We start from the raw sequence: 25,809 nt of genomic DNA on the forward strand, positions 1-25,809 counted from the left end.
TGCAGCAGGCTCGTGCAGCCCGGAGCCTGGTACTTGCGGTGCTCATCAGTCAGTGTTGTGTTCTACTGAAGTGTGGAGTGAGCTTTTAAACTGAAATGCTGGTAATGCGTCATCATCATATGGGAAACTCTTTTTTGAAACTAACATTCATTTAATTTTTGGAATTAGTTTTTTATTTTTATTTTCCATTTTTCATTTACCTTTAAGGCAACATCCTGGAGGGAATGACAACAGGGCTGGAAAGGCCCCTGCGACAACCTAACAAGTCTTTGCCTGGCACGCAGGCTGCTGGATTGCTGTATCTTCTCTTCTGGACTTTCAGTGCATTCTTTTGCATGATGTTTGAGTGGTTCCAGTAGGTTTTGCTCACTTCGTCTCAATTTCTCTGCTTCTGAAGGTGAATCGTGGCAACTGTGTTTGAGTAGTGTCTTTGATTGAGAAGGAGATCAGATACCCAAGCACACAGCAAATATTCTACTTCTGTAACACTTGTAGACCTGTACAGGCCCAGACCCTGGCACAGGCGGCTCAGAGAAGCTATGAGTGCCTCCATCAGCACTCATAGGTCAGATGGTCAGATGGGACCCTGATCTGGTGGGTGGCAACCAGCCCATGGCAGAAGGCATGGAACTGGATGGTAAATACAGTCCCTTCCAACCTATGCATTCTGTGATCTATTTTTTAAAGAAAACATTTTTGCTCTCTGTAATACACAAAAAACATTTCATCATGCAGTCACCTGGTTCTGTGTTCAAAGAAATCCATGCGGATTTTGGACTTCACCTAGATGTTAACAATTTCCTGAGTTTTCTTATTATGTCATTACCACAGTCTCTGGACAGACCTTGAGCACTGTGCTCATGCAGGTGCTGGTGGCATTTACGCAAATGCAATCCATTGGGGTTGTTTGGTGCTCTTACTTTTTAGTCCTCTGTAAGATTACATGTTGCAAGTAAAAAGCTTATGGGCTCAAAAGGAACGACCAAGTAATACTTGCTAATATGCTTTTACATTTATTTTGTCCTGTTTGTCATGGAAAACCTGGCACAGAATATGGCTGTTGTGAATTTCTCTTGGCACATTTTGATGTTAAAGTTAGTGCGCCTTTCCCTTATTTTGAAGCCGTTCAGCACCATTGAGCAGGTGAGCCTAATGTCATGTGTGCTCTTGGGGCTGGAAATGGAGCCTGTCCTGGTCAGGTATGGAATGGAGACTTAGTTTTCATCAAGCTGCATGGCACCACTGTACATCGTGCAGTCTGTGTCTAATGGTTTTCCCACATGGGGGAACCCATTATGCAGCTCTCAGAATTCCCTTTGGAATAGGGAGTGACACTGGAGCTGTATGTTGGGCAGAGGATGGCTATGCCTCTAGCCTGAGGTGTTAGCTCAGTTGAGTCCGTATAGGAAAGAATAATCCTGAGCATCTATGAAGCCATTCTAGAAGTCAATACACAATGCCAGTGTGGGTGGATCCTCCAGTTCCTCATCGCTGTAGTCAGCTGGAGGTGATGTTCCTTTACTTTCATGTACCCCCATGACTGCACATCTCCAGCTGACTGCTGCGATGAGCAACTGGAGGTTTGCCGTTGATGTGTTGTGATCCTTCCTTCTCCAGCCTACCTTTGCAGCCCTGATACCAAGAGCCTGAGCTTATTCTGAACATATACAGAACTTGGTGCTTTGGGTTGACACCATGATAAAATGGACTCTTTTCTCCATGTCTGGATGAAGATCAGTGACAAGTGGTGTCCCTCAGGGCTCGGTACTGGGACCAGCGCTCTTTTATATCTTCATTAGTAACATCTACAGTGGGGTTGAGTGCACGCTCAGCAAGTTTGTGGATGACAGCAAGCTGTGTGTTTTGGCAACATGCCTGAGGGACAGGATGTCATCCTAAGGGACCTAGACAGGCTGAGCAGTGGGCCCAGGACAGCTACATGAGGTTCAACAGTGCCAAGTGCAAGGCTTTGCACCTGGATCGTGACAACCCCCACCACAGTACAAGCTGGGGGATGTAAGAATGGAGCACAGCCCTGACAAAAAGGACATGGGGGTACTGGTGGATGGCAGCAGGACATAAGCCAGCACTGTGCCTTCACAGCCCAAAGCCAACCATATTCTGGGCTGCATCAAAAGCAGCGCAGCCAGCAGGGCGAGGAAGGTGATCTGCCCCTCTGCTCTGTGCTGTGAGACCTCACCTGGATTACTGTGTCCGGAGGTGGAGTCCTCAGTACCGGAGAGATGTGGACCTGCTGGAGTGTGCCCAGAGGAGGGCTACAAAAATGATCCCAGGGCTGGAATACCTCTCCTACGAGGACAGAGAGAGTGAGCTGGGGCTGTTCAGCCTGGAGAAGAGAAGGCTCTGGGGAGACCTGGGAGCGGCCTTTCGGTACGTAAAGGGAGGCTACAAGAAAGAAGGGGACAGACTCTTTAGCAGGGTCTGTGGTGGTAGGACGAGGGGAAATGATTTCAAACTGAAAGAGGGGAAGTTTAGACTGGATATAAAGAACAAGTTTTTTGCAGTACGGGTGGTGAGACACTGGAAGAGGTTGCACAGAGAAGTGGTGGACACCCCATCCTTGGAGATATTCAAGGTCAGGCTGGCCAGGACTCTGAGCAACCTGATTGAGCTGTGAGTGTCTCTGTTCACTGCAGGGGAATTGGACCAGATGGCCTTTAAAGGACCATTCCAATTGAAGTGATTGTATTCTCTTCTCTTCTACTTGGCTTGAAAATTGGGGTTGCTCCTGAAGAGACCCAGGGTTTGAAATTTCTGCTTCAAAACTTACTTTTCTCATGTTTTTCTATTTAGTTCAGTGCAAATGCCCGCTATTTACCAAAATGCTTACCTGTGTCCCAGCATCCTTTGTCCAGCTGATGTGCATTTACTGCAAAGTCCAATCTCAGTGGAGTGAGAGGAGCAATGTTTCTTGTGAAGAATGTGGAGAGCAGAAGGGATCATGGCAGCTGAAGAGCCTGAATTTGGCATTAAGTCAGAGTTGGAGGCATGCAGGATTAAGCCATTGGCACCATTATAGGTGAAGATCAGAAATGCTAAAAATGTAACGTAAATCATGAAGCAGCATGCTGCTAGTTGCATCCTACAGAAACTCTTTGTGCTTCTGAGATCTTATGCCATTTCAGTTGGCTACAAGTGTATATGCTTTCCTGCCCACCAAAGTGTCCATGGGTACTTCCTACTCCTTCTCTGACATCCAACTGTACAACCAGTGGTTACAGTGGTGTAGCCTGTTACGGTAAGAAAATCTGCAAGCAAGATGGAGCAAGCGATTGGATCTCCCCATTGCAGGGACTATGCCTTTTCTTTGGGCCCATTATCAGGGTGAGGGAGTGTCAACGGTTTACAGGCGTTAGGCCCGATTCCGTGACAAAGGGGACGGGGGACCCAAGGGCCCACGTCCCGGGAAAAGGGGAAAGGGGAAAAGGGTAGGGAGATGGCCCTGAGAGCAAAGAACAGCGGCAACAATCTGAGGAGAAACAAACTAATTTACTAAATAAAATATCGGAATGCAAAACAACACACTATAATACAATATAATTACAATTTAAGCTGATAAATCCAATACAGAGAGAGAGAATGTCCCATGAATTGAATGGTTCTGATTGCTGCATCCTTACCTTTGGTTAAATATAAGCTCTCATCCTTGGCACTTTTCTTGAGTTGGTGTGTTTATTTTTAGAGCAGATTTGGAATATAGAATGAAAAATGGCCAGCGGCTCCTTCACTACAGTGCTCGTGTGTCAGAGCAATGATGGGTCTGGATTCAGGATATCTCAGTCACTAACATCCGAAATCCTAATCCTGGAGCGGTACAGAATAGCAGATGAAAGTATGTCATCTTGTTCTGTTCTTAGCAATTAAAAACAGTGATTAGTGGTTGCTCCGTGTTCATGGGCTGTTACTTTATGTGCTCCTGGTGCCACAACTCTTCTGTGCTGGAGCATGTCTGGTAGATGCTGCTTTGGTCTCTTACAGGAGTGAGCAGAAGGAATTATCTGAAGTTTGTATGCCAATTTCTTGAATTTTTTATGTGCACCTTTTGGAATTATGATTGGAGCAAGCAAACAAAATTTGTCCTTTCTCTTGTGTTTTAAGAGAAGGGATTGCATTTTAACATGCTAACACTTCTTTACCTGCGCACATCTTCAACTTGCTTAGGGTTCAGGCTGCTGATAAACATGCTCTGCTTACTTCTGATCCTTAAAACATTGGACCAAAAGGATTGCTTACTGGTGGGGGCTGTTCCTGAGTTCTGCCAGCTGTATGTGTGTGAAAACAGCAGGAGCTGGGTCAAACAAATGGTGGTGCCCCCTGTAATCCCAGTCCAGGGGCTGTGCAACCTCTCAGAGTCCTTAAAGCTTCTGAAATAGCTGCTCCCCGGGTAGGAGATGTGTCCAGTCTGGCTATCTTGTGCTTACTGCTTGTGCCTCTGTGTTTTTGGCTGGAAGCTTTCTCAGACCTCTGAGGGATGCTTTTACCTTTGAGGGGTGGGGAAGGAGGTGTATTCCCAGGTGTTTTTGCTCCTGTTTTGTGGAAGAGAGGCTTAGTGGAGCGCAGAGAGCTTGTGGCCTTGATTGCTGGGCATGCTGACAGCTGCCTGCGACCTGACAGCTCCACCAAACCCAAGTCCTCTGTTCGCTGACGGATCTGTTTCCATGCCTTTGTATTTATTTTCCTCAGTGAAGAATTCTCCTTTTTTTCCTCTGCTCTTTCCAATTCTACCATGTACTGAAGGAGCTGCAGCTTGTAAGGCGGGGGAGCATCTGGTTAGCAGCTAGCGAGATCTCATTGCCAGCTTCCAGGGACCATCAGTTTCCTTTGCCTTATTTCTCCCTACCCTCTGCTCCATCCAGGAATTTTCCCCAGGTTCATATGCTTTCTGAAGGCACTGGTGTCATGGGTTGCTGAGGAATTATTATTGCTTCCCTTTACTGCTGGAAATGCTCAGAGCCTTTGGACACAGATTGCCATGGAAATAGTTTTGTGGACAAGTCTTGTGTGGTGTGTGTGCTAACAAAACACAGGGCTGGAAGGAGGAAGAAAGCCCGTGCCGCTTTGTGCAAGTAGAATACCATCCATTCCATCTTTAAAGAGACAAACTTTCTTCCCCACTAGTACCTCATTAGCTTGAAGACAGTGGATGCAATACAACTTGTTAGTTCACTTCTTTAGGTGAGCAAATTTATGCTGGCCAATGTAGAAATAAGAGTTACCAGCAGGTGAGCTGAGCTTTGCAGTACATCTCACTCTTCCTGGTTTTGTAGCTTGTTTTGGGGGCTTCTGGATACAAAGCTGCAGTTGGAAACAATTCTGACACGGTGTATGAATTTCACCAGCACCCAGTATTTCATGCATATGTCAGAACAGCCAGCTTGTTGCAGGTTTTCTTTCAGGGCCAGGATGGGAGTGAGTGCGTTGGAGCTGAAGTCCTGTTGGAACCAGCGGAAGACCCAGGCTGTCCTTCAGCTGGATTTCTTCCTGACAGTTTATTCATCTGTAGGGAAGGGAAATTGGAGCTGGTTGTTCAGCCTTCTCTCCTGCCTTAAAAATGTGCTTCTCAGGTCTCCTGCTGAGAATTGGAGATAATTTCAAGGTTTTTTTTCCTCACTCCACTTTTGTGTCACCAATCAGTTTTTAAAACCTGCTTAAATATTAGTTGTGATAGAGGAGGTATTACATCTGTGAATTTGTAGCTATCAAATGTGAATTGTTATGCTCTGAATAGTTGGTGATTGTGAAATGGCTGGGAGCCAGCAGCACCTCTCCTGCTGCAAGGGTTCTGCTTTTCTGGAGTGCTGGAGCTGGTGGCATCTGTCTCAGCACATTAAACACCTTGCATTGGCAGTGGGGGACTCCTGTAGGAATATTTATCTGTGATTCCAGAATATTGGCGTCATCTTCCTGTATCTAGCTAGGATGGAAAGTTCTGCTCCCTATCGGTAAAAAATCCGCATTAAAACTTAAGAAAAAGTCACCCTACAGTTAACAGGGAATGGGAATGCTGTGCAGAATGGCCCGTGAAAGAGATGCTTGGCTGAACTTATGTTCCATATTTAAGCTCAGTACTCAGACTATGCTAATTTCTTGAGGACAGTCACCTCTTCAGATGGCAGCCCCCTGCAGATGGCAGCAGATTGCACCCTCCTCTCCTCCTGCCAGCAGAGCATGCTCACTGGCAGAGTAAAAGCAGTAGGGATGGAGCTATCTGTAAGAACTGATGAATCTCTTGCCTTTATAATCAGAGTGCTTCATGCCAGGGAAAATATCTAGGCATATATTTATAGTAATAAACAGCATAGTCTCAGCTCCTTCATTGCAAGCAGGGATACTGCTGTTCCACTGACTCTGTGAAAGTAAAATCCACTTTTAGAGACTTTGAAATGGTAGTCTTTCTTTTTCTCCTTCTTTCTTCTGGGATTTAAAAATATCTGAATTGCAAATTTTAGAAATCTGAACATTAATTGGAGCCAAGTTGTTACGTGTGGACTGTCTAAAGCTGGTAGGTATCAGTATGGCATATTCAGGAACAGCTATCATGGGGCAATTTTCCTGATGTCTGCAGCTGATAGTAGCTGACCTCCTGTCAGGTAGGGCTGGGATAACGGGGAGATGCTGTGCGAAGGTACCAGGTTGGCTCCATTTATTCCCCATGGAAGTCCTGAGCTCCTGTCCTGCTGGAGCTCCAGGACAGCACAGGCAGGTGGGAGCATTGGATGGATGACTACAGAAGAGAGTCTATGGGAAATGGTTGGGTAAGATAAGACAAAAATAGAGCTTGATCTGATGCCGCACTTTCCTCGTATCGTGTGCTTGGCTACAGCTGTGTGTATGAAATGTAATAGCAGCCTCTTCTGCCTGTAACTGAAGAGCAGAGTCGGCGGCTGTTTGGGCTGACCATGTGCAGAAGGTGGTGAGTATCACAGGGAAGCTGAGCTGCTCACATGCTGGGAATCAGAAGGGTGTTTGTGAACAACCGAATGCTGGAACTGGTGCTTAGTGTGACTTACTGTGGGCTGCATGTAAAACAGGAGCAGGTAAGCTTTCTGTGCTTGGTTTTCCATCTTGCCTTGCTACCTGTGAGACCAAGTGATTGCTCAGCATGCCAGTGTGCAACAAGTAGTTGGTACGTAGGGTGCCTGCTTTGCTTCTACTGCAGGTGCATGCTCGAGCTTGTCCAAAATTGATTGATTCCTGTTCATCAGTTGGTTTTGAAAATTGATACAGAAGAGTGGAATGAAAAACAAGATGAAATATGAATATCCCATGGCAAGGGATTAAAGTAAACAACAGTGTTAAGAAGTAGATCACAATCCTTCTATCATGTGGCACTTGACAAGTAGTGTATCGTCACATCGATAGTAATCCGTAGACACCTTGAGTACTGTAGTGTTGTCTGTTCTTCACATCTTCACTGTTTGGCTTCTAGGAAAACTTCATGGCGATCAATTCAAGGCTGCTTTTCACGCTAGCTATTTACGTGCTGTCTCAACATTAACTGTAGTGAGATCTGCTGGGTTTCTCCTTGCTGGGTTCTGTGTAGGAAAGCAGTGCAAAGCTGTTACGGACATTGCACCCGACTTTCTTCCGAATCTTGTGAAATATTCACGTGGATTATCATGCCAAAGTACGCTTAAAAAGCCTTTATAGTTGTTTTGTGCGAGGTGCTGAGTACTGCCTTCAGCAGAGCTCTGTGCCTCTTCCATGCTTGAATCGTGGATGTCTCTGGGGTAGCCGGGATTGTCCAGGGCATGGGGAAAGCTCGAGACCCCGTTTGTGTCAGCTTCTTCTGCAGCTGAGTGGGACACCAGCCTGCCCTGCTTCTGCTGCGTCAGAATTTCAAAGAGTGAATTATGACACACAAAATATGTAGAAGACCTTGCTGATGGTGTTTCTGCGTTGTGTCATGTTCTGGCAATGAAAAGTGGCTAACTTAAGCATTAGAGCTAATAAAAATAAGAATAAAGCAAATCCAACCCCACATAAACGGGACTGGATTAGCTTTCATCTCTGTGGGTAGCTTCTTCATTATGCTTGGAGGCCACGCATATTTAGAGCCCAACGCTGAAGTACTTTTATTGTCTCTTCTGCTCTAATCCCTTGTTCTTCCTGTAGGTATCTGCAGCATTTTATTTTTACCATCCACCCTTAAAGTATGAGTAAACAGTGCTTAAATGCTACGTTTATTTTTGTTCAATTCTGTATGCTGTTGCGATGCAGTGGATTTTTATAGTAGTTGCAGTCAATTCCAATTGAAACCATAATTGGTATTTCTACTTGATAGCTGCTGTAAATCTCAAAGAAAGGAAGAGAAGGATGCTCTCATTTTGTTAGGCTGCTTCTCTTTTGGATGCACAGTGCATCTTCCAGCTCTCTGGGCTAATTAAAATGCCATTACAGTACATGTGGTGCTACAATACAGTCTAGGGAGACATCCAAAAATAGATTCTTGAGTGCAGACAAATTAGAGAGGAAATATGCACTGAGCATTTTCTCATAGGTTTAAAGAGAAATAATCCATTTGCTGCCTTAATTGCTTTCTTGTAAATGTTGAAGATTTTTTTCTCTGTAAATTCTGAATGAGTAGACAAATAAATAATACATCCATGATAATTACTATTCTCATTACTAATATTTTAACTTGTTGTTGTACACCACAGCTGTTAATATGCAAGTCAGGATGTTTTAGTGGGCTGTGCTTAATGATTGGGGGCAGACTTTTATTCCGAAGCTATTCTGGTTTAGTCACCTTCTATCCCAAGGCTATGAGGTTAGCACATACCTGTTTTTAGGACTACAGTAATGCCTCTGACCAGAACCCCACCCCCAAGAAATAATGCAGATAAATACTGCTTGCACGTTGTGCACTGCATTGTGGTTGGGAGAGCAAGCGCTGTGCAAAGGGTCAGCCCTGAGGAGTGTGACGGTTGGTGCTAAGGAGGCTGTATGCAGGCTGTGAATGTGGAATTTTATTTTTATTTTTAAGCTCGCTTTAGGGCTGAATTAAATCCAGTCTCTCAGGCAAGAGTCTGCGTTAGTGGCTGGACCACATTCGGTGAGCTGGTAGGCACTGAGTTTGAGTTGTGTCCCCCCCAAATGCAGCTCCATGCTGGGAGCAAAAATGTACAAAGAAGAGAAGTACAACAAGGAGTGCAGCCTGGGCCTGGCTGTAAGCCCTCTCCAGTTGCAGGACGGCATGCAGATGGAGGAGGATCTGCCACACCCTGCTCCTCTTCTTACAGCCTTTGGATGCGGTGCTGGTCACGTGTGCACTAGCTGAGCTCTTATCAAGGAATCATAGAATGGTTGGGTTGGAAGAGACCATGGAGCTCATCCAGTCCCAACCCCTGCTGTGGGCTGGTTGCCCCTCACCAGCTCAGGCTGCCCATGGCCCAATCCAGCCTGGCCCTGAGCACCAGGGATGGGGCACCCACCGCTCTGGGCAGCAGTGCCAGCACCTCACCACCCTCACTGTGAAGAATTTCTTCCAACATCTAACATAAACCTACGCTTTTCAGTTTAAAATCATCCCACCTTGTCCTGATGCTGTCGTGTAAGAAGTCAGTCTCCATCTTCAGTAAGGATGGATTTGAGGCTGGTCATCTGTCTTCAGGCATTTCTGTGTATAGCTATGTTTAAGTGTCTGTCAGTTGTACCTTAAAGTGGAATCCTTTTGGGGCTGGGGAGAAGGAGAATGGGTCTCTTCCTCTCCTTTGTAAGACAAGCTCACACTGCTTTGCTAGAAAGCAGTAGAGAGAGCAAGGTAGTTATTTGCTCGATGACAAATATAAATTCAGGAGTCATTGATCCAGAAACGCCCCTTTTCTCTGTAGACTCTGTAGCAGAAGCTTAATATTAAATGTGGATGCGCACTCTCAAAAGGATGTGGTTAGGATATTCTCTTAGATGCCAACTTTTCTCAAGTCTTTTCTCAGAGGTTTCTCCTTGATTGCCTGCAATTCATCTTCTAAAACCGAAGGCAGCGCTTTTGCTGAGCAGGCTGTCACATCTCTGAGTAATTATCTCCCGTGTCTTGCATATGTGCCTGCTAATGCATCCTGGAATGAACTTGTGTCTTCTGCATCGCTGCCAAACGGTAGATTCTCAGTTTGCAAAGTGCTTCTTTTTTGTTGTATTGTTACTTGGCTGAGTATTTCGCATCCTGTAATTGTGCCTTTAACCATTATTATTATTTAGGTGGGAGGGATCTTCTCATTTGTGATTGAACCTTGCACCCATTCCCCAGCTTGTCATTGAATTCTTCTTGCCATGCTCCAAAGAGTGACCTCTGTGGTGTGATGTCACATCTGAGATTTAAATGCAACTTTAATGCATTATCATTAAATAGTGAAGTACCACAACATGCTGGGTATAATCCATCTAAAAGCAGATGATGACTGAATGGGCTTTTTAAGCAGATGTGTGCTTGCTTTAGGGTAATTCATGCAGACCTGACTTTCTTACTAACATGCCTATTGAAGCCTTTCAGAGTTTTTTATAAGACCTGGGTAAAACCCCCAAAATAATATGTAACAATTTTTTAAAATTCCACCGCTTTGCTGGGCGGATGCACTGACAAAACTGGGTAATTCCCTTCAGCTTCACCTCGATCCATTGGCATCACTAATTTCTGTGCTGCCTCGTAAAGCTGTCCTTTCTTTCTGGAAGGCAGAAATAACTCCTATTTACTGCAATTCTTCCTCCTTCCTTTCCCCACCTTCCCTCAGAATCTGACTTCATGTCTCTTTAGAACTTTCCCTGTTCCCTGGGAAGTCTTTAAAGACAACTGTTGGTTGTTCATCACTTTGCTCGGGGAGTTCAAGTAGACCAGGCTGATTTGCATCAGGCCTAAAGATCTAAATACATGAAAAGCTATTTAAATAACCTTTTCCAGTCTGCCCTACATTTTTTAACTCATTGGAGTTAATTATAGGAAGACTGCATGCAGTTTCCTGGTGGAAGTGAGCTGAGAGCTTACTGAGTGCTTCAGCCTTCTGTTTTGTTCATCATCTGCCCTTTTTTTAGTGAGGAGAAAGAATAAAGCTGTACTTCCCTGCCCTTGTCTAATCTGGTTTCACCTTGGATGTTGTTCTAGTTCCTTTAGCTGCTGCTTCTTTTCTGGAGGCTCTTGTCCTTGCACGTTTCTCTCTGTTATTCTGTGTGTACTGTAGCCATCTTGTCTTTGTTTTGCTGTTTGCAATGAGGTTAAATCCTGCAAGCCCAGCTACTTCAGAAAGTGACCTGGATGTATTTTAAAGTAACTCTTTGCAACACTTCAGGATAGACTGGGATAAAAATGAAATGTTCAAGTCCCTGTCAATGAATAAAAGCTTAATCTCATTAATTAACAAGTAGAATTACATATTTGAAAATGAAGCTATGCTAAATGTTGTCTAATCTGAGCCATCAGTGAAACGTGTGCCTCCTTGCAGACCTGATGGATGCCGCAGCACGTCTCCTTGTTGCCTCGCTTTGGGCTGGATGATCTGCAGCATCGCTTCTGGTATCTCCTGTCTGCAGCCAGCCTGGAGTTTGTCTGCAGGTTGCAGGGCTCCCTGCATCACTGGGACAGCTCATTCTTTCTGGGGGCTGGTGCCTCTGAGAAAACTGTTAGGTGGAGTCATCTGCAGCCCATGCAAGATTGCGTTTTCTTGGCATCTCTTTTTAGTATCTTAGGAAACACTTGTCTAGTAGAGAGACTGAAAGTATTTTGTAGATAATCTGCTTTGTGCTACTGAAACCCGGCTTTGTAGCTGCTAGTTTGTGGCTAGTAAAGTGCCGATCAGTGATTGCATGGCTTGCCCTCTTTACATGTTCTTTGCTGCCCTTCCGCAGCAGTGAGACAAGCTGCTTCCCATCTCTGTCCAGGTTTTCAGCACTGCAGAAGCATCCTGTGATCCCCTCCAGGCAATAGCAAGGACAAAACTGGAGATCTGTGTGCGGCACAGATATTTTTAGCATCTTCTGCCTGTTTTTTTTTTTAGTTCTGTAGTTGCCAGAGCTGTCTCTAGAAATGCACGGTGAAGCTTCTAGAGAGTTGGAGCTGAATACTTTGGAAAGGAAGGGGGTGGGGGAAAAGCTTTTACTTTTGTGACAGAAACTGATGGTATTCATTTCGGCATTTGCAGACCCAGACCAATCCTTAATTTACTGCTTCCTCATAAGTATTGGCATAAAACGTCATGCATTTCTTGTTACACAGAAGTCAGTTACATAGCGATTGATTTAGGAGAGAGCCTTCGGAGATGGTGGTAAGAAGAAAACAGCATAGCAGTAACAGCAGGTACGATGCTTCATCAAATGCAGTGCTGTTTTGACTTTCTGAACAAACTGATCACCCATTCTCTTGAAATGGATTTTTCGCTTGTAGAATATCCAGGTGGCTGAAGGAAGCTGAGGCCACAGCAGGATTGCTTAGAGGTGAGGTTTGTGTTCTGCTCTTCCTTGATTTTAGGCTGGAATGTACAGCAGTGACGTGGACAGTCAGCTGCAGGCTGAGCTACCTGCACGAGTGCTGCGGGATTTGGAGCCTGAGGTGCTCTGCTTGTTGTGGGAAGCTCGCTGAAGACAGGAAACCCTGCAGCCTTGAGTAATGCAGATGCTGTGGCTGTCACAGTCCTGAGCAGAATAGTATGCGTCCAGAGTGGGTGACTGAGTTGGGACCATTGGTGTTCGGAAATTTCATGTAGGATTATGATGACTAGTACAGTCTGACACCAGATGGACTCTGCCTGCATTTTTGGAGGTGGCGGGAGCAAGAGATTTTGGCTTTGGGTGGGTGCACCTTTCAAGCACATCACAGGTTTTGGTAGCCGGCTGCGAAAGCAGGGAGGGTGCAGAGAGCTGGGAAGGAAGATGGTTAAGTCATAGAGAGCAAGTGGGGTGAAATGACTGGGGCCTGGGCATATGTACCCAAAGGGGTTTAGAAAGAAGTAGCCTCACTAGGGTAACCAGCTTGCACTGGTAGTGCATTATTTCTTGTGTCAAGGTTGCCAGCTGCGTGTTCTGGCTGTGAGCTAGCTCACCCCTCAGGAGGAGGCAAGTGATGTGCCTGTGTGCATGTTCAAACTGTGCTTGAACCTCTTTGTCCTTACTGGTAGCCTATGAGAAGAGGTACCTTGTGCAAATATTTCCTGATAAGCTACCTCCTTTCCTTCTTACAAGTGGAGCCTTTCTTCGTCAGTCAGTGCAGCGAGTACAGCAGCTCTGTCTTCCCTGATTTGGAGTATTTAGACTCCAGCACTTTAAAAAATATTTGTAAATATTTTTCTGTGATTAGCCTATCATTCATTTCGCAGCAGAGATTGAAGAGACTTGGTTTGGGTTGTTCAATTAGTTGAAAATGTAGATACTTCATTTCTTAGAATTAAAAGCAGACACAGCTCTTAAATCCCCACTCACCAGCACATGTGTTAGTGATCTCTGATGCTGTGGTGACACTCAGCACACACAGCAGTGTGGGAGCAAGTCCGCAAACCAAAATATAGACTTTGTATCACTTGGGTCTGCTTGGTGCGTGACCCACTGCTGCTTGTGGATACCGTGCTGTTGGTCTCATGGTAACAATCCAAAAGCAAATAATGTATGGTGGGAACAACCTGTTTTATCTGCAGGACAATAATTACTTGCTTGGGAAGGAAAGCTCAGCATGGCTGTAGTCTGGTTATAAAGTAAATACTTACTGCCTGGGGCTGCACCGATGCTTGGGTGTTGGCAGTGGAGGCAAAGCCATGCAAGTGATGGAGAAGACTCAACCATACTTTCAGTCCAGGATCCTGAAATGGTGCAAACAGGGAGAAGAAAACAAAGTGTGATTTATTTGTGTTTTTTTTTTTAACATTCCACCAACATTGTAACGTTTTATAATACTGAACTTTGCTTTGACTGAGAGATGGGGTGGCTTCTTTGTTCTCTGCAGATGGGGTTTGGCTTGATCGCATCAGTGCTGCAGCACAGAGCACAGTAACATGTTAGAGGAGACCAAGCGAGACACAACTGCCAAAGGTGTGGGTATTTATAGTGGAACAAACTGATCTGAGATGAAGTTTTCTGTAGTCAAGTATTCATAATTGAAGTACTGGAAACATACTGTAGTGAAGCATTACTTACTTGAATTTAGCATTTTTTGTTTGTTTGTTTCAGCTACTATGGGGGGGGGCAGATGGGAGGGAAGTGGATGACTAGAAAATCTGGTCTGGCAGTCTACAGCAGCAGGGATCATGTTCTTCTGTTTTAACTCTACTTGAATGCAAGATACAATCTTAAAAATATTTTAAATAGAGAACTGCTTCAGCAAGATGGATTTCTGCATATCATTTACAAAGTATGTTTTTAATGCCTTTCTGAAATCCAAACTTATGCAAAATGGGGCTTGTTATGTATGTCTGCGCATTTTAATCTCCTGCAGTGATTTGCCAGTTTTCCTTAGCATCTCCCTGGCATATTATAGCCATTCTTCAACTTCGCTTCACAGGGATATGTTTCTGTCTTAAGTCTGCTCGGTTCTCCTGCAGAAGGAAGGAATAGCTATTTAGCTGTTGTATGGTAAGGTTTATAAGCTGTCGTGCCTATTTTTTTGAGTTGGGATCAGTACCAGTTGGATTAAAAGACCAGGAAAACCTGAGCGCGGTTTGGGCTACAGTATCTTTTATTTTCTGCTGTAGTGTAAGCAGTTGTTAGGCAGTTGCTGTCCTGTTAATATTCTTGTTTCTATTGATTTGTGCTGCTTTTGTGTTTCTGGTTCACACTGCTGATTGATTAGTGTTTTTTTTTTCTGCTTGGAATGTCTAAAATAGCTCAGCTAACCAAAGAGTTGTTGTGATGTTTTTTCTCTTTCCAGATGGGCTTTCTGGCAGAGACCAGCCAGTAGAGCTGCTGAATCCACCTAGAGTGAACCACATGCCTAGCTCTGGTAAGAAGAAACTTTTATTAAATGTTGCTCCTATTCTGGGAATGCAGTAAAATGTTATGCAGATCTGTCTTACGAGTGGATGAGCAGAATGCAAATGCAGTATGCTGGAACAAAGTGTGTCAGAACTTGCACACATCTACTATCTCAGGCTGGGCAAGTGGGGTTTGGGAGTGGAGGGAGAACAGTGCGCAGCAGTCTTGGGAGGCTTAAATAACTCAGCCCCAACCCTCGGCAGGGAGTTAAAGAGAGGCTTGCCTGGTGGAGCTGCTCGATTTTCCTTAGAAAGAAGGGAGCAGCAGAGCAACACAGCACCTTATGAGCTTTTTCCCAGCTTAAAAGGAGAACTGCAAACCAAAGTAGGTTTTCTGAGTTTCTGCTCCTATTAAGGAAAAATCTCCTTGTGTTGAAATGAGCAAAAAGTCAGTGAGAAACTCAAGTTGATCAAAGCATATCATGCTGAGCTTCTGGCTATTTGCTTTTCTTCCCTGTCCTAATGATCCTGCTACACTGTCTCCTGTGTCTTGTTCTTCTGGTATGAAGCAAGCAAAGCAGCCAGTGTTGGTCTTGGAGGTTAGCTGCTTCTTGTGGGGCAGAGGAGAGAAATCTTACGGCTCACAGTTAGAGCACATCAAAAAATAGAAGCAGTTGTTTGCATCCAAAATACATGAAAAGCAATCTCTTGCTTTCTTTGGTATTTCTACCTTCTCTTTTCCGAAAGTGTTTTGTTTCCAGGTGCATACTGATAGAGATATTCATACTAGGGATGATTTGATATGTGAAGCATCATCTACTTTCCAGGTAGGAGCTCAAGTTTTCCCAAACCCCAGCTTTCTCTTCTTGATTGCCTTCCAAAATCCCTTTAGGTCCTTTTATATTAAGGAAGAGATCTTACAGAAGATGTATGCGCTTCTGGTAATGCAAGTTGGGAAAATGTAAATGAAGTATATTCAAAACAACTTCAATAGTTTAGGAGGAGGGAAATGGGCTATGATCTAACCTAGATTTTTGTGGACTTAAATGCATTTCTGGGGAAGGAAACCTTTAAGGAGGTTGAACTATTGTGTTGGGGGAAGAGAAGAGACCGTCGTTACCAGTTATGGAGGTTTGGATTTGCATTCTGAGAAATCTCTTTTCACACCATGTGCTCCAAAACTTGTCGTCAAGTAAGGGGCATTAAATTTTCCTAAAACTGAGAGAGAGTGTCATTTAAGTCTTCCTTGATAACACAGGTCAACTTAAAGATTTTCCTACCTGTTTCGTATCTGTGTGCTAGGAGGAATTTTGTACGACTGCTTAAGTACACAAGATGAATCACATTCTGCACTTCTGTCAGTAAATAGATCAATGGCCAGTATTATAAATGTATGATGACTTTTAGCCCTCTACTCTATTTTGGAATTGATTTCATTGTTGCTTGTAATGTTTCACATTTTCTTTAGAGGTATTTCAGGACAAACGGTGCTGCTGGTTAAACAGCTTGGGTAACCTGATGCTAGAGTTCATCATGCTCTGTGTTCCCCGGATGATAGGAGGTTGTTTTAAGGGCTGTGAACTCTTCGGGATTCATATAATTCTTACCTTTTGTACTGCATTTTGAGTATTTTCAGTAGTTCAACTCTCTGCCTACTGACAAATAAGCAGCTAGACATCAATGGAGAGCTGTGCTCATATGAAGTGGGCATAAGGTGAGACAGGCAGCAGTGACTCTTTGTTAGATGACTTCCAACAGCATTTAAGCCACAGGAACTCTTGTCTCATGCTTGAAAGCTTAGATCAGGCTGGCTGTGTGGTGGGTGAAGGGCAGGAGAGACTTCTGAGGGGGCAGAAATGGAAAAGTGACCTTACACACGAAGCAACAGCAGCTCTGAGCAGCAGTCACCCTGGTGCTTTTCACTTGGGATCCTGAACTCAGTTTTTGCTGAAGAAATCCTTGCAGCATGTACATGAGCCAGAAATGTGCATCTTATATTTTTATTGGCAGAATGGAAATTAAAACATGGAAGCAGTGTAGCAAAAAGCAGAAAGACATTTTTCTGAGTTTGTAAGGGCAAGCAAATACCACTGACCTTGTGAGTGGCTAATCAGTTGGCTTTCAGGTGTGGTACCTGCCTGTACGTGTGTATCTTGATGAGTTTTGAAATGAGCTGATGGACTAACCCACGTGGGCAAACCATTGTCCTGTATGTTTTTTATCGTTACTATTTATAGGAAGTTTGCTGCAAATCCTTCTGAGAGAAGACAGGAAAAGAAATAGCAAGTATTGCTTTGGAGAAATAAGTTACATTTGGTTTTGTAGGGTGTTACTCCAAGTCTCAGGCATGGCTGAAATAATGGGATTGAAAAACAGCTTAAGGAAAAAGAAAATGCTCAGTCATATCCTGGGATATTCCACTCCAAACTGTATCCCTTCATGGTAAAGCAACTGATTTGTCACCCTCATGATGAATAAACCCACGGCTGTGTGACAGTGGATGGTGAGCAACCTGTATCCCCAGTATTGCATTTATAGTTGAGATAAAATCACAATGGTGAGTTTATAGGAAACCAAAATGTTTTCTCTTTGCCACAAACTAAGCAAAGAAGAAGTCTGATCCATGTTCATTGTTCTTCTCTGATGTAAAACTGCTGGGTGAACTGCTGATGTGAACTGCTGGGTGGGATCCCCTGGGAAACTGTCCTTAAGGGCGTAGGAACAGAGCAGAGCTGGTAGCTCTTTAAGGACACCCTCCTGAGAGCGCAAGAGCTCTCCATTCCCCAGCAAAAGAAATCGAGCAGAGGAGGCGGGCGACCGGCATGGCTGAGCAAGGACCTGCAGCTTAAACTGAGGGAAAAGAGAAATGTATGCAAAGTGGAAGCAGGGTTGTGTAGCCTGGGAGGAATATAGGGCTGTTGTCCGCATGTGTAGAGATAGGATCAGGAAAGCCACGGCACAGGTAGAGCTAAACTTGGCTAGGGATGTGAAAAATAACAAGAAGGGGTTCTACAGGTACATCGGCAGGAGGACACAGGTCAAGGAGAGTGTTCCCCTTCTGATAAATGAGGATGGAGAAGTGGCTTCTTCAGACGTGGAAAAAGCTGAGGTGCTCAATAAGTGCTTTGCCTCGGTCTTCACTGGTGGTCAGGCTCCCCGTGTCTGCCAGGACCCTGAATCTCAAGGTGTGGGTGAGAGGAGCGGATTCTGTCCCACTGTAACAGTGGAAGAAGTTCGAGACCTCCTCGTGAAACTGGATGCGTGGAAGTCCATGGGGCCTGATGATATCCATCCTAGGGTTCTGAGAGAGATGGCTGATGTGGTTGCTGAGCCGCTCTCCATCATATTTGAAAAATCATGGCTGTCTGGTGAAGTCCCCGGTGACTGGAGAAAGGGAAACATTACTCCCATTTTTAAGAAAGGGAGAAAGGATGACCCGGAGAACTACAGGCCAGTGAGCCTCACCTCTGTGCCTGGGAAGATCATGGAGCAGATCCTCCTAGAAGACATGTTAAGGCACATACGTGACAAGGAAGTGATCCAAGACAGCCAGGATGGCTTCACCAAGGGTAGATCTTGCCTGACCAATCTGGTGGCCTTCTACGATGAAGTGACGGCATTGGTGGATGGGAGGAGGGCGATGGATGTCATCTACTTGGACTTCTCCAAAGCCTTTGACAGGGTCCCTCATCACATCCTTCTCTCTAAATTGGAGAGGTATGGATTTGAAGGATGGCCTGTTCGGTGGGTTAAGGACTGTTTGGCTGGTCGCAGCCAAAGTGTTGTGATCAATGGTTCTGTGTCAGGGTGGAGGCCGGTCACGAGTGGTGTCCCCCAAGGCTCAGTCCTGGGACCGGTGCTCTTCAATGTCTTTATCAATGACATAGATGATGGAATCGAGTGTACCCTCAGCAAGTTTGCAGATGACACCAAGCTGAGCGGTGCAGTCGATACACTGGAAGGAAGGGAAGCCATCCAGAGGGACCTGGACAGGCTGGAGAAGTGGGCCCACGAGAACCTAATGAGGTTCAACAAGGCCAAGTGCAGGGTGCTGCACTTGGGCCAGGGCAATCCCAGGTATTTATACAACCTGGGGGAAGAAGTACTTGAAAGCAGCCCTGCGGAGAGGGACTTGGGGGTCCTGGTGGACGAGAAGCTGGACGTGAGCCAGCAGTGTGTGCTGGCAGCCCGGAAGGCCTACTATGTTCTGGGCTGCATTAAAAGAGGAGTGGCCAGCAGGGAGAGGGAGGTGATTGTCCCCCTCTAGTTGGCTCTTGTGAGGCCCCATCTGGAGTACTGTGTCCAGGCCTGGGGCCCCCAGCACAAGAAGGACGTGGAGCTCTTGGAAAGAGTTCAGAGGAGGGCGACCAAGATGATCAGAGGGCTGGAGCACCTCTCCTATGAGGAAAGGTTGAGGGAACTGGGCTTGTTTATTTTGGAGAAGAGAAGGCTCCAGGGAACCTCATTGTGGCCTTCGAATACTTGAAGGGAGCGTATAAACAGGAGGGGGATCGATTGTTTGTGAGGCTGGATAGCAACAGGACAAGGGGGAACGGTTTTAAGTTGAGACAGGGGAGATTTAGGTTAGATATTAGGAGGAAGTTTTTCACACAGAAGGTGGTGATGCACTGGAACAGGTTGCCCAGGGAGGTTGTGGATGTCCCATCCCTGGAGGCGTTCAAGGCCAGACTGGACGTGGCTCTGGGCAGCCTGGTCTAGTGGTTGGCGGCCCTGCACTTAGCAGGGGGGTTGAGACTCGATGATCTTTGAGGTCCTTTTTAACCCAGGCCATTCTATGATTCTATGAAAAAAGTAGGCAAGAGATGCAAAATACCCAAGTGCTAAGCATGCTCTGTCCTGTAGTAGCTTCTCAAGTATAGAATTGAAATGTTTAGGGCATTTTTATGAAACTGCTGAAGGAATGAATGCGGTTGAGTACAGTGGAGTTCAGTCAGCAGTGAGGTGGGTTTTTATGGAGATGCTTTCTCTCCTTTTTGCAAAAAATGACGATGAATTTGAGAAAAGATGCATTTTCCCTTTTCAAAAATGTATCATCTATAATTGGTGCTTTTGAATTTTAGTTGCTTGTAAAAGGAAAACAAGACAAACCACCTACAACCCACATCTCGTTTAGGAATATTATCATCCACTTGATAAAACCTGTTCCTGCTGCTTTCTTTTCTACAGCATCAGAATATTACTGCATGCTTGGCTCGGGGCAGGAAAGAGTATCAGTTGTTCAGGTGACTGTGCAGTGTTTCCTTTCCTTAACTTCTACTTGCAGAATTCATAGAGATTCAGAGCAGGGACTCCACAGGTACAGACACCATGGTCTGCAGGAGAGAAAGCTTTCAGACACGTGAGGTGACCGTTCTCTGTTTGTGACCAGTGGCAGTGGATCACTTGCAAAAGTGAGATGGAATCATTCTGCGAGTGAACGTTGGTTTTAAGTACTCTGTGTGGTTTTAGGATATTTTTCTTTTTTTTTAGCAGTGAATTTACCCAGCCTGTGGCTAAGGAGACTGATTAACATGAAGGGAGGGAGGGATAGAATTCTCTTGTCCCCTTACTTTTTCTTCCATGCTTTTAGAATGAGATGTCTTTCCATGCTGTAAAGCTGGGGAGCCAGTTTTAAAGACCTGAGATGTATAAGTACCTGAATGCATTGTAGATAATCCTCTTAAAAACATCATTTATGTACTGTTGGTTCAGTCCTGTAGATTTGATAAACAGATCATCATTAAGCATATCTTCATTACTTAGAATGAGAGTTTTTTTCTTTATAAAGCTGTATTTGTGGTATTTTGGATCAGCTGAAAAGGCGTGCACAAGGTAGTTTTCTGGTCAGTAGAAACTTGGTAGTTGCTTGTTTTCTTGCCAGTGAATACAACTCTAACCAATTTTTAGTATTAGAAATGTGGAGAGTTTGATATCTGTGATGCATAAATAAAGCGTTAGAATGAAATATGATGTTAACTAGTCCTCTTTAAACTCAGAAGCTTTACTTTGTATAGCACAGCTGCAAACTGGGCGTAACAGTCCCAGCTGACCAGCAGTGTTTCCCCATTATCCAGCTCTGAATTAGGAAATAAATTCCCCTTCCCGTAACATTTCAAGGGTGCTCTCTCAAGCTGTGATAGAAGGAATAGCACTAATCATGAACAGGGAATGTCCCAGCGGTGGTGTTGAGCATGCTGCCCTATCTCCTCCACAGGGTCCTGCCTGCAGGCCTTTGCTTGTCCCACGTAGGCCTGGGGCTCTGCTGGGCCTGGTGCTACTGTGAGTGTGTTCCCCATGCTGGGCAGCCAGGGCATGGTCGCTGAGATTGCAGCCCCTCGCCTTTGCTCCTTCCTGGGTCTCATTATCCAGTCTCACTTCCACGTTCATTTGAAAAAGTGCTGATGTGTCTGAGAATAAATGGTCTGTGAGAGCCTCTGGACTAATATTGTTACACGATTTTACAGGCTTTTGAAATCAAAGATTAATCCCAGCCTTGATGAGGAAGGAGTGGTAGTTCATTTGGCCTAACAGAGCGGAATACGGTGCTTTTGTTAATTTATCCCTTCAAAGGAAGAGAATGCCCTCTCACTACACTGCATTTTCAGATATTTGCTTGCATTCTATAGCACGTCTGCTTCAAAAGCTCCTTCAGAGTGGTACTGAGCCAGTGTGGTGCAGTGGGGCTTTGAAGCAGGTACAGGTTGCTGCTGGTCAGTCAGGATTTGGGGCTCCCGACAGGCTCGTGCCTCTACAGACAGGAGCTTGTTCATCCTTGTTCACACCAGGATGTGTCGGAATGGAGATGGTGTGCAGTTTTGTAGTGCTGCAGAAAGGTAGCTCATGTTCTGAAAGGCCAATGCTTTAATGTTAAAAATATCCTGATCTGTTCTTCATGGAATCTGGCAAGGGGGGGCAAAGTGAGTTCTTGAGAAATCATTTAAATGTCAAAACAGTCTGCTAAGATTAAATCATTGTTTGCTTATTAGCTTTTTGTTAGCCTATTGTTTGCTTATTTATAAGCTGCAGCTATTTTTGTCAGACATGGTGGATGAATTTTTTCACCGTTAAGATGCTCTGATATATGACAGTGAAAAAACTGCAGGTTAATGTGGATTAGAGCTTTGCTAGTTGTTCTGTAGAACCAAGTTAGTACCCATTGCAGTAAATACAAGGTTTTTTCCGGCCGTAAGCTAGCAGTACAAAACGCAGCCTCTGCGATGGCAATTATTGTTTTCCAGTTGGAGGCAGTAGTGAAGTTCACCTTCCTAACCCACTGTTCAGCAATGAAAGCGTTGTGTTATGCTTCAGCCAACTCCCAAATTTCCACAGAAGACTTCCTGTATTGTTTTTTTCAAGGGGTGAAAGAAAAGTTGTAGCAAGTCCAGAAAGCAGTCAACAAATCAGCACACGTGAGATTATTTATGCAGGACAGACAAATGAATTGCCACGTGTAGAGACCCTAGGCAGTTCCCTGCAGAGCAACAGGAAAGCTCAAGCCTTAGGACCTCTTTCCTTGGCTAGCGCTTCACCAGAACTCCAGTTTTGTTGGTCATAGTCATAAGATAATTTAGTGACTAACTCTTAGGCAGCTCATCACCATGTTCTTGTTGTGTGCAAGGATATCTGCTAGACGTGAATCTTTTTGCCACCCCAGTGAGCACCCTTGTGTAAGTGTTGAGTATGTAAAGCTCAAAGAGATCGAACCACTTTTCCTGCTGCTTTGGATTTTCTGGAGTGGGAACCTCTTGAGTGCTTGCCCTGAACGTGGTCCATGGATATCCTGAACTTGGGTGGTGGGAAGGATAACTCTAACCTCTAAAACTCTTAAACTCTATTTCATTGTGTTTTTTCTTGGAAAAAAATGTTTGTCAGTTCCTTAAGCACAAGGAAATGGCTATTAAACAGAGGAGGTGGGATGAATTAATGGCTTGATCCTGTTCTAAAAGCTGAAAGCAACACTTAAGATTTAAGTGTGTGAACACTGCACTGTTTTGTTTGATGAGAGGTAATTTGCAGGAAAGTCTGCTTTATCGCAAGATTCAACATGCTGCTTTTCTTTATTCTTCCTTCACCTTGTTAAGTTTTAGTTTATAGTAATTGACTATAGATTTCCTTGGATTTGCTTGGTCCTGAATGTTCACCAAGTGTTATTTTCAAAATACTTCTCTCACTTCCCCCTCAAAGGGAAAGGCTGCTTTGTGCCTTTGCTGTTGTATAAAAGCAGGTAAGGGAGGTAAGAGCCTCTGAATGCATGACAGAATTTATGTTAAACTTTTTGACTTCTTAGCGAAGGAGGAGATGGCAAGATAGGAGCAGACATTTAAAGGCTCACTTGAACTGTTAATCAGTAATCTGTTCCCATTGCCTCTGGATCTTCTAAAAATAACAGTACTGTGCAATGAATGAAAAGCGATAAATATTTCATGGAAAGTTGATCATGGAATCAGGCCCTTGTTGGGGGAAAATTCTGCATTTTTCAGATGTGATAAGTGCCTTTGCCACATCGCGTTTTCCGTGTGTGTGGTGCAATCTATGTGTGTTTTGTCTGGATCTGCAGCCCTAGAGAGGCTTGAAAATCAAGATGAAGCCTTTTGTTCTCTACTTTTCCTTCCATCGTGTTTTCCAGGTGACACCGTTGCTCTATGGCTTGTTACAGACGTTTTGTTTCATCTAGATAGAAGATAAACCTGTGTGTTTCCCTTTGAAGGCTGTGCAGGATTCTGGAGTGGCCTGACTTATGTTGTCCTCTTCTACCAGCTTCTCCTAATCCCTGCTAGGTGGCTGTGCCTATTAGCTGCTTCATTTGCAGTGTGTTTACTTTGATCCAAGTTCTTTCTCTATTGGTGTGCTCTATACTACAGAGCTCCCTAGAGTGCTTTATGCCAAAATTAACTAGGTATAGTTTATCGCTGTGGGGGAAATAGATGTCGTAGGTCTGTGCCCAGCAGCCATGTGCATTCCAGGGGCTTTAGAAATACCTCTTTTGACATGCATTTATCAAAATCCTAGAAGTTCTCCCCAACCTATATTGATTGTCATGTCTATATTTGTCTCTGCTTTGTCATTGGACAATGAAGAGAATATTAGGTGAATGGGTTTTGCAGCGATGCTTAAAGTCATCCAGGTGCTGATCTGGAGAGTTGCTGCTAATTGATTAAATACACCTTTACTCTCCGCTTTTTCCACTTTCCCTCTGCTTCCTACCCCTGCCTCAAAACATGCACTCCAAACCCCAAAATAATTTGGATGAAGGTAGAGTTCACCAAGTAAACAAATAAAAGTTGTAACCTAGTTACTTCAAGATGAAAAACCCCAGAAACAGTGATGGGCCAAGTTAATGCGAGACTGCTGCCAATTTGTCATGGCCTAACTTTGTTTTGACATCATAAATGTTCAGGGAAGGGATGTTGCCTTCAGCAGATAGGGTCTTTTGAGAGCTGGGTTGCAATGTGAATGCTCCAGCTCACCAGTATTGATCTCCTTTCATGTCCTTGTTCTCCAAAATTACTTCCTCTCCAACTTCTCAAAGAGTACCTGTGGGAATGTCCTCTTCCCTCCTCACCATCTTCTTGCAATCAGACCATGGCTTTATCACCAAGCAAATGTGAAATCAGAATTTTCTCTGCATCACATACAGAGTAATAAGTTCATTCACACTACTGTCATCTCATTTAAGTTTACAGTTAATGCTGAGTTGTCATTTGCCAATTAAATGGCTTGAATTGAGGTCTGCCTTAAGCCAATGTCTCCTTTAACTTGAAACAAGTGCTTATGATTAAATATCTGCTCCTTAGACTTAACTAATATCTTGTGACTTAAACTGCTCAATTGCTACTACTTCTCCATCTGTTTTTCATTCAAGAAATTGTGTCATATTGGATGATTCATTCATATTTGATTAGAAATTTCATTATAAGCTGGTCTTAAGTTTTTATGATCTAATAAAAGGCTTTGGAATCACTGACTTGGAACTGTAATTGTAATATCATACAGACTAAATGTACTGCACATTTTTAATGATACTTTTCTATATATTTTTTTTATCCTGTTACAGTTCTTGCTAGTGGATTGTGTGAGATGAATTCATTTAAAAGTTTCTAACAAAATTCAGGGACTTACATTGTTCAGCAGAATTCTTTGTAAGCTGTTGTATCAACTCTCCAGGTGGCACTTAAGGGCACAGTCAGTGAAATTTAGGTCAAACTTTGCCCTCCTTAACCCATGTTTGTAGTCCATAAAAGCAGTCATGCTGTAATGATATTATGAAGGTCATTAAGATCCTGAACTGTTGGGGTATGTGACAAATGGAAGGTTTTTGTTTTCAATAATAGAGTGGATCCTGTGTGCAAATTGTTTCTCAGATGAAATTTATGAACACAATATTTCTTCAATTTCTTCTAAAACTTGATTAAGCTGTTAAAATAGGGTATTTGAAATAATAATAACAATAAAAGTAATGGGAGGAACTGCATTTTTGTACTATTTTTTACTGTTCCAAAAGTACCTTAAGATTTTAAGGACTTCTCAGTTGTATGTAATAACAGCTTATTTCTGTCCTTTGAATATTTAGGGATTTGTTTTATTAAAATAATATTAGACCATGTTATTTTCTGAAGTAGTTTTTGTACTATTTGGTCTGTACAGGCTAACGATCAGGGTAGTTTTGCTCCTCAGCCATAAAGTATTTTTCTGAAAATGGTTGTGTACAAGATATGACACAGTGTATTTATTGCGACTCAGATCACCGAAATGGCAGTCCCTAAAAGGTATAACGCACAAACTCCAGTATATTGTTTTAGAAGTGGAACAGACAGCTGCTTGGCCTGCCTTCCTTGAGAGGGGCAGCCAGAGAATGGCCACTCCTCATCAGCACTCTTCTTGGGAAGCTAGGCCTGGTCACAAGCCT

At 44.1% G+C, this 25,809-nt stretch overlaps 1 protein-coding gene across 14 annotated transcripts in view; it reads left to right on the forward strand.

The window, feature by feature from the left end:
• HDAC4 (histone deacetylase 4) overlaps window positions 1–25,809 on the forward strand; it is a 235,641-nt gene that overhangs the window by 71,336 nt on the left and 138,496 nt on the right. For all 14 annotated transcript variants that reach the window (XM_021400686.1, XM_021400685.1, XM_021400689.1 and 11 more), the window contains one exon: window positions 14,861–14,932. In XM_021400686.1, the coding sequence (XP_021256361.1) occupies window positions 14,861–14,932 (72 nt within the window). The remainder of the gene's footprint in view (window positions 1–14,860; window positions 14,933–25,809) is intronic.

This window comes from Numida meleagris, chromosome 5, assembly GCF_002078875.1.
Source record: "Numida meleagris isolate 19003 breed g44 Domestic line chromosome 5, NumMel1.0, whole genome shotgun sequence".
Lineage (NCBI taxonomy): Eukaryota > Metazoa > Chordata > Aves > Galliformes > Numididae > Numida > Numida meleagris.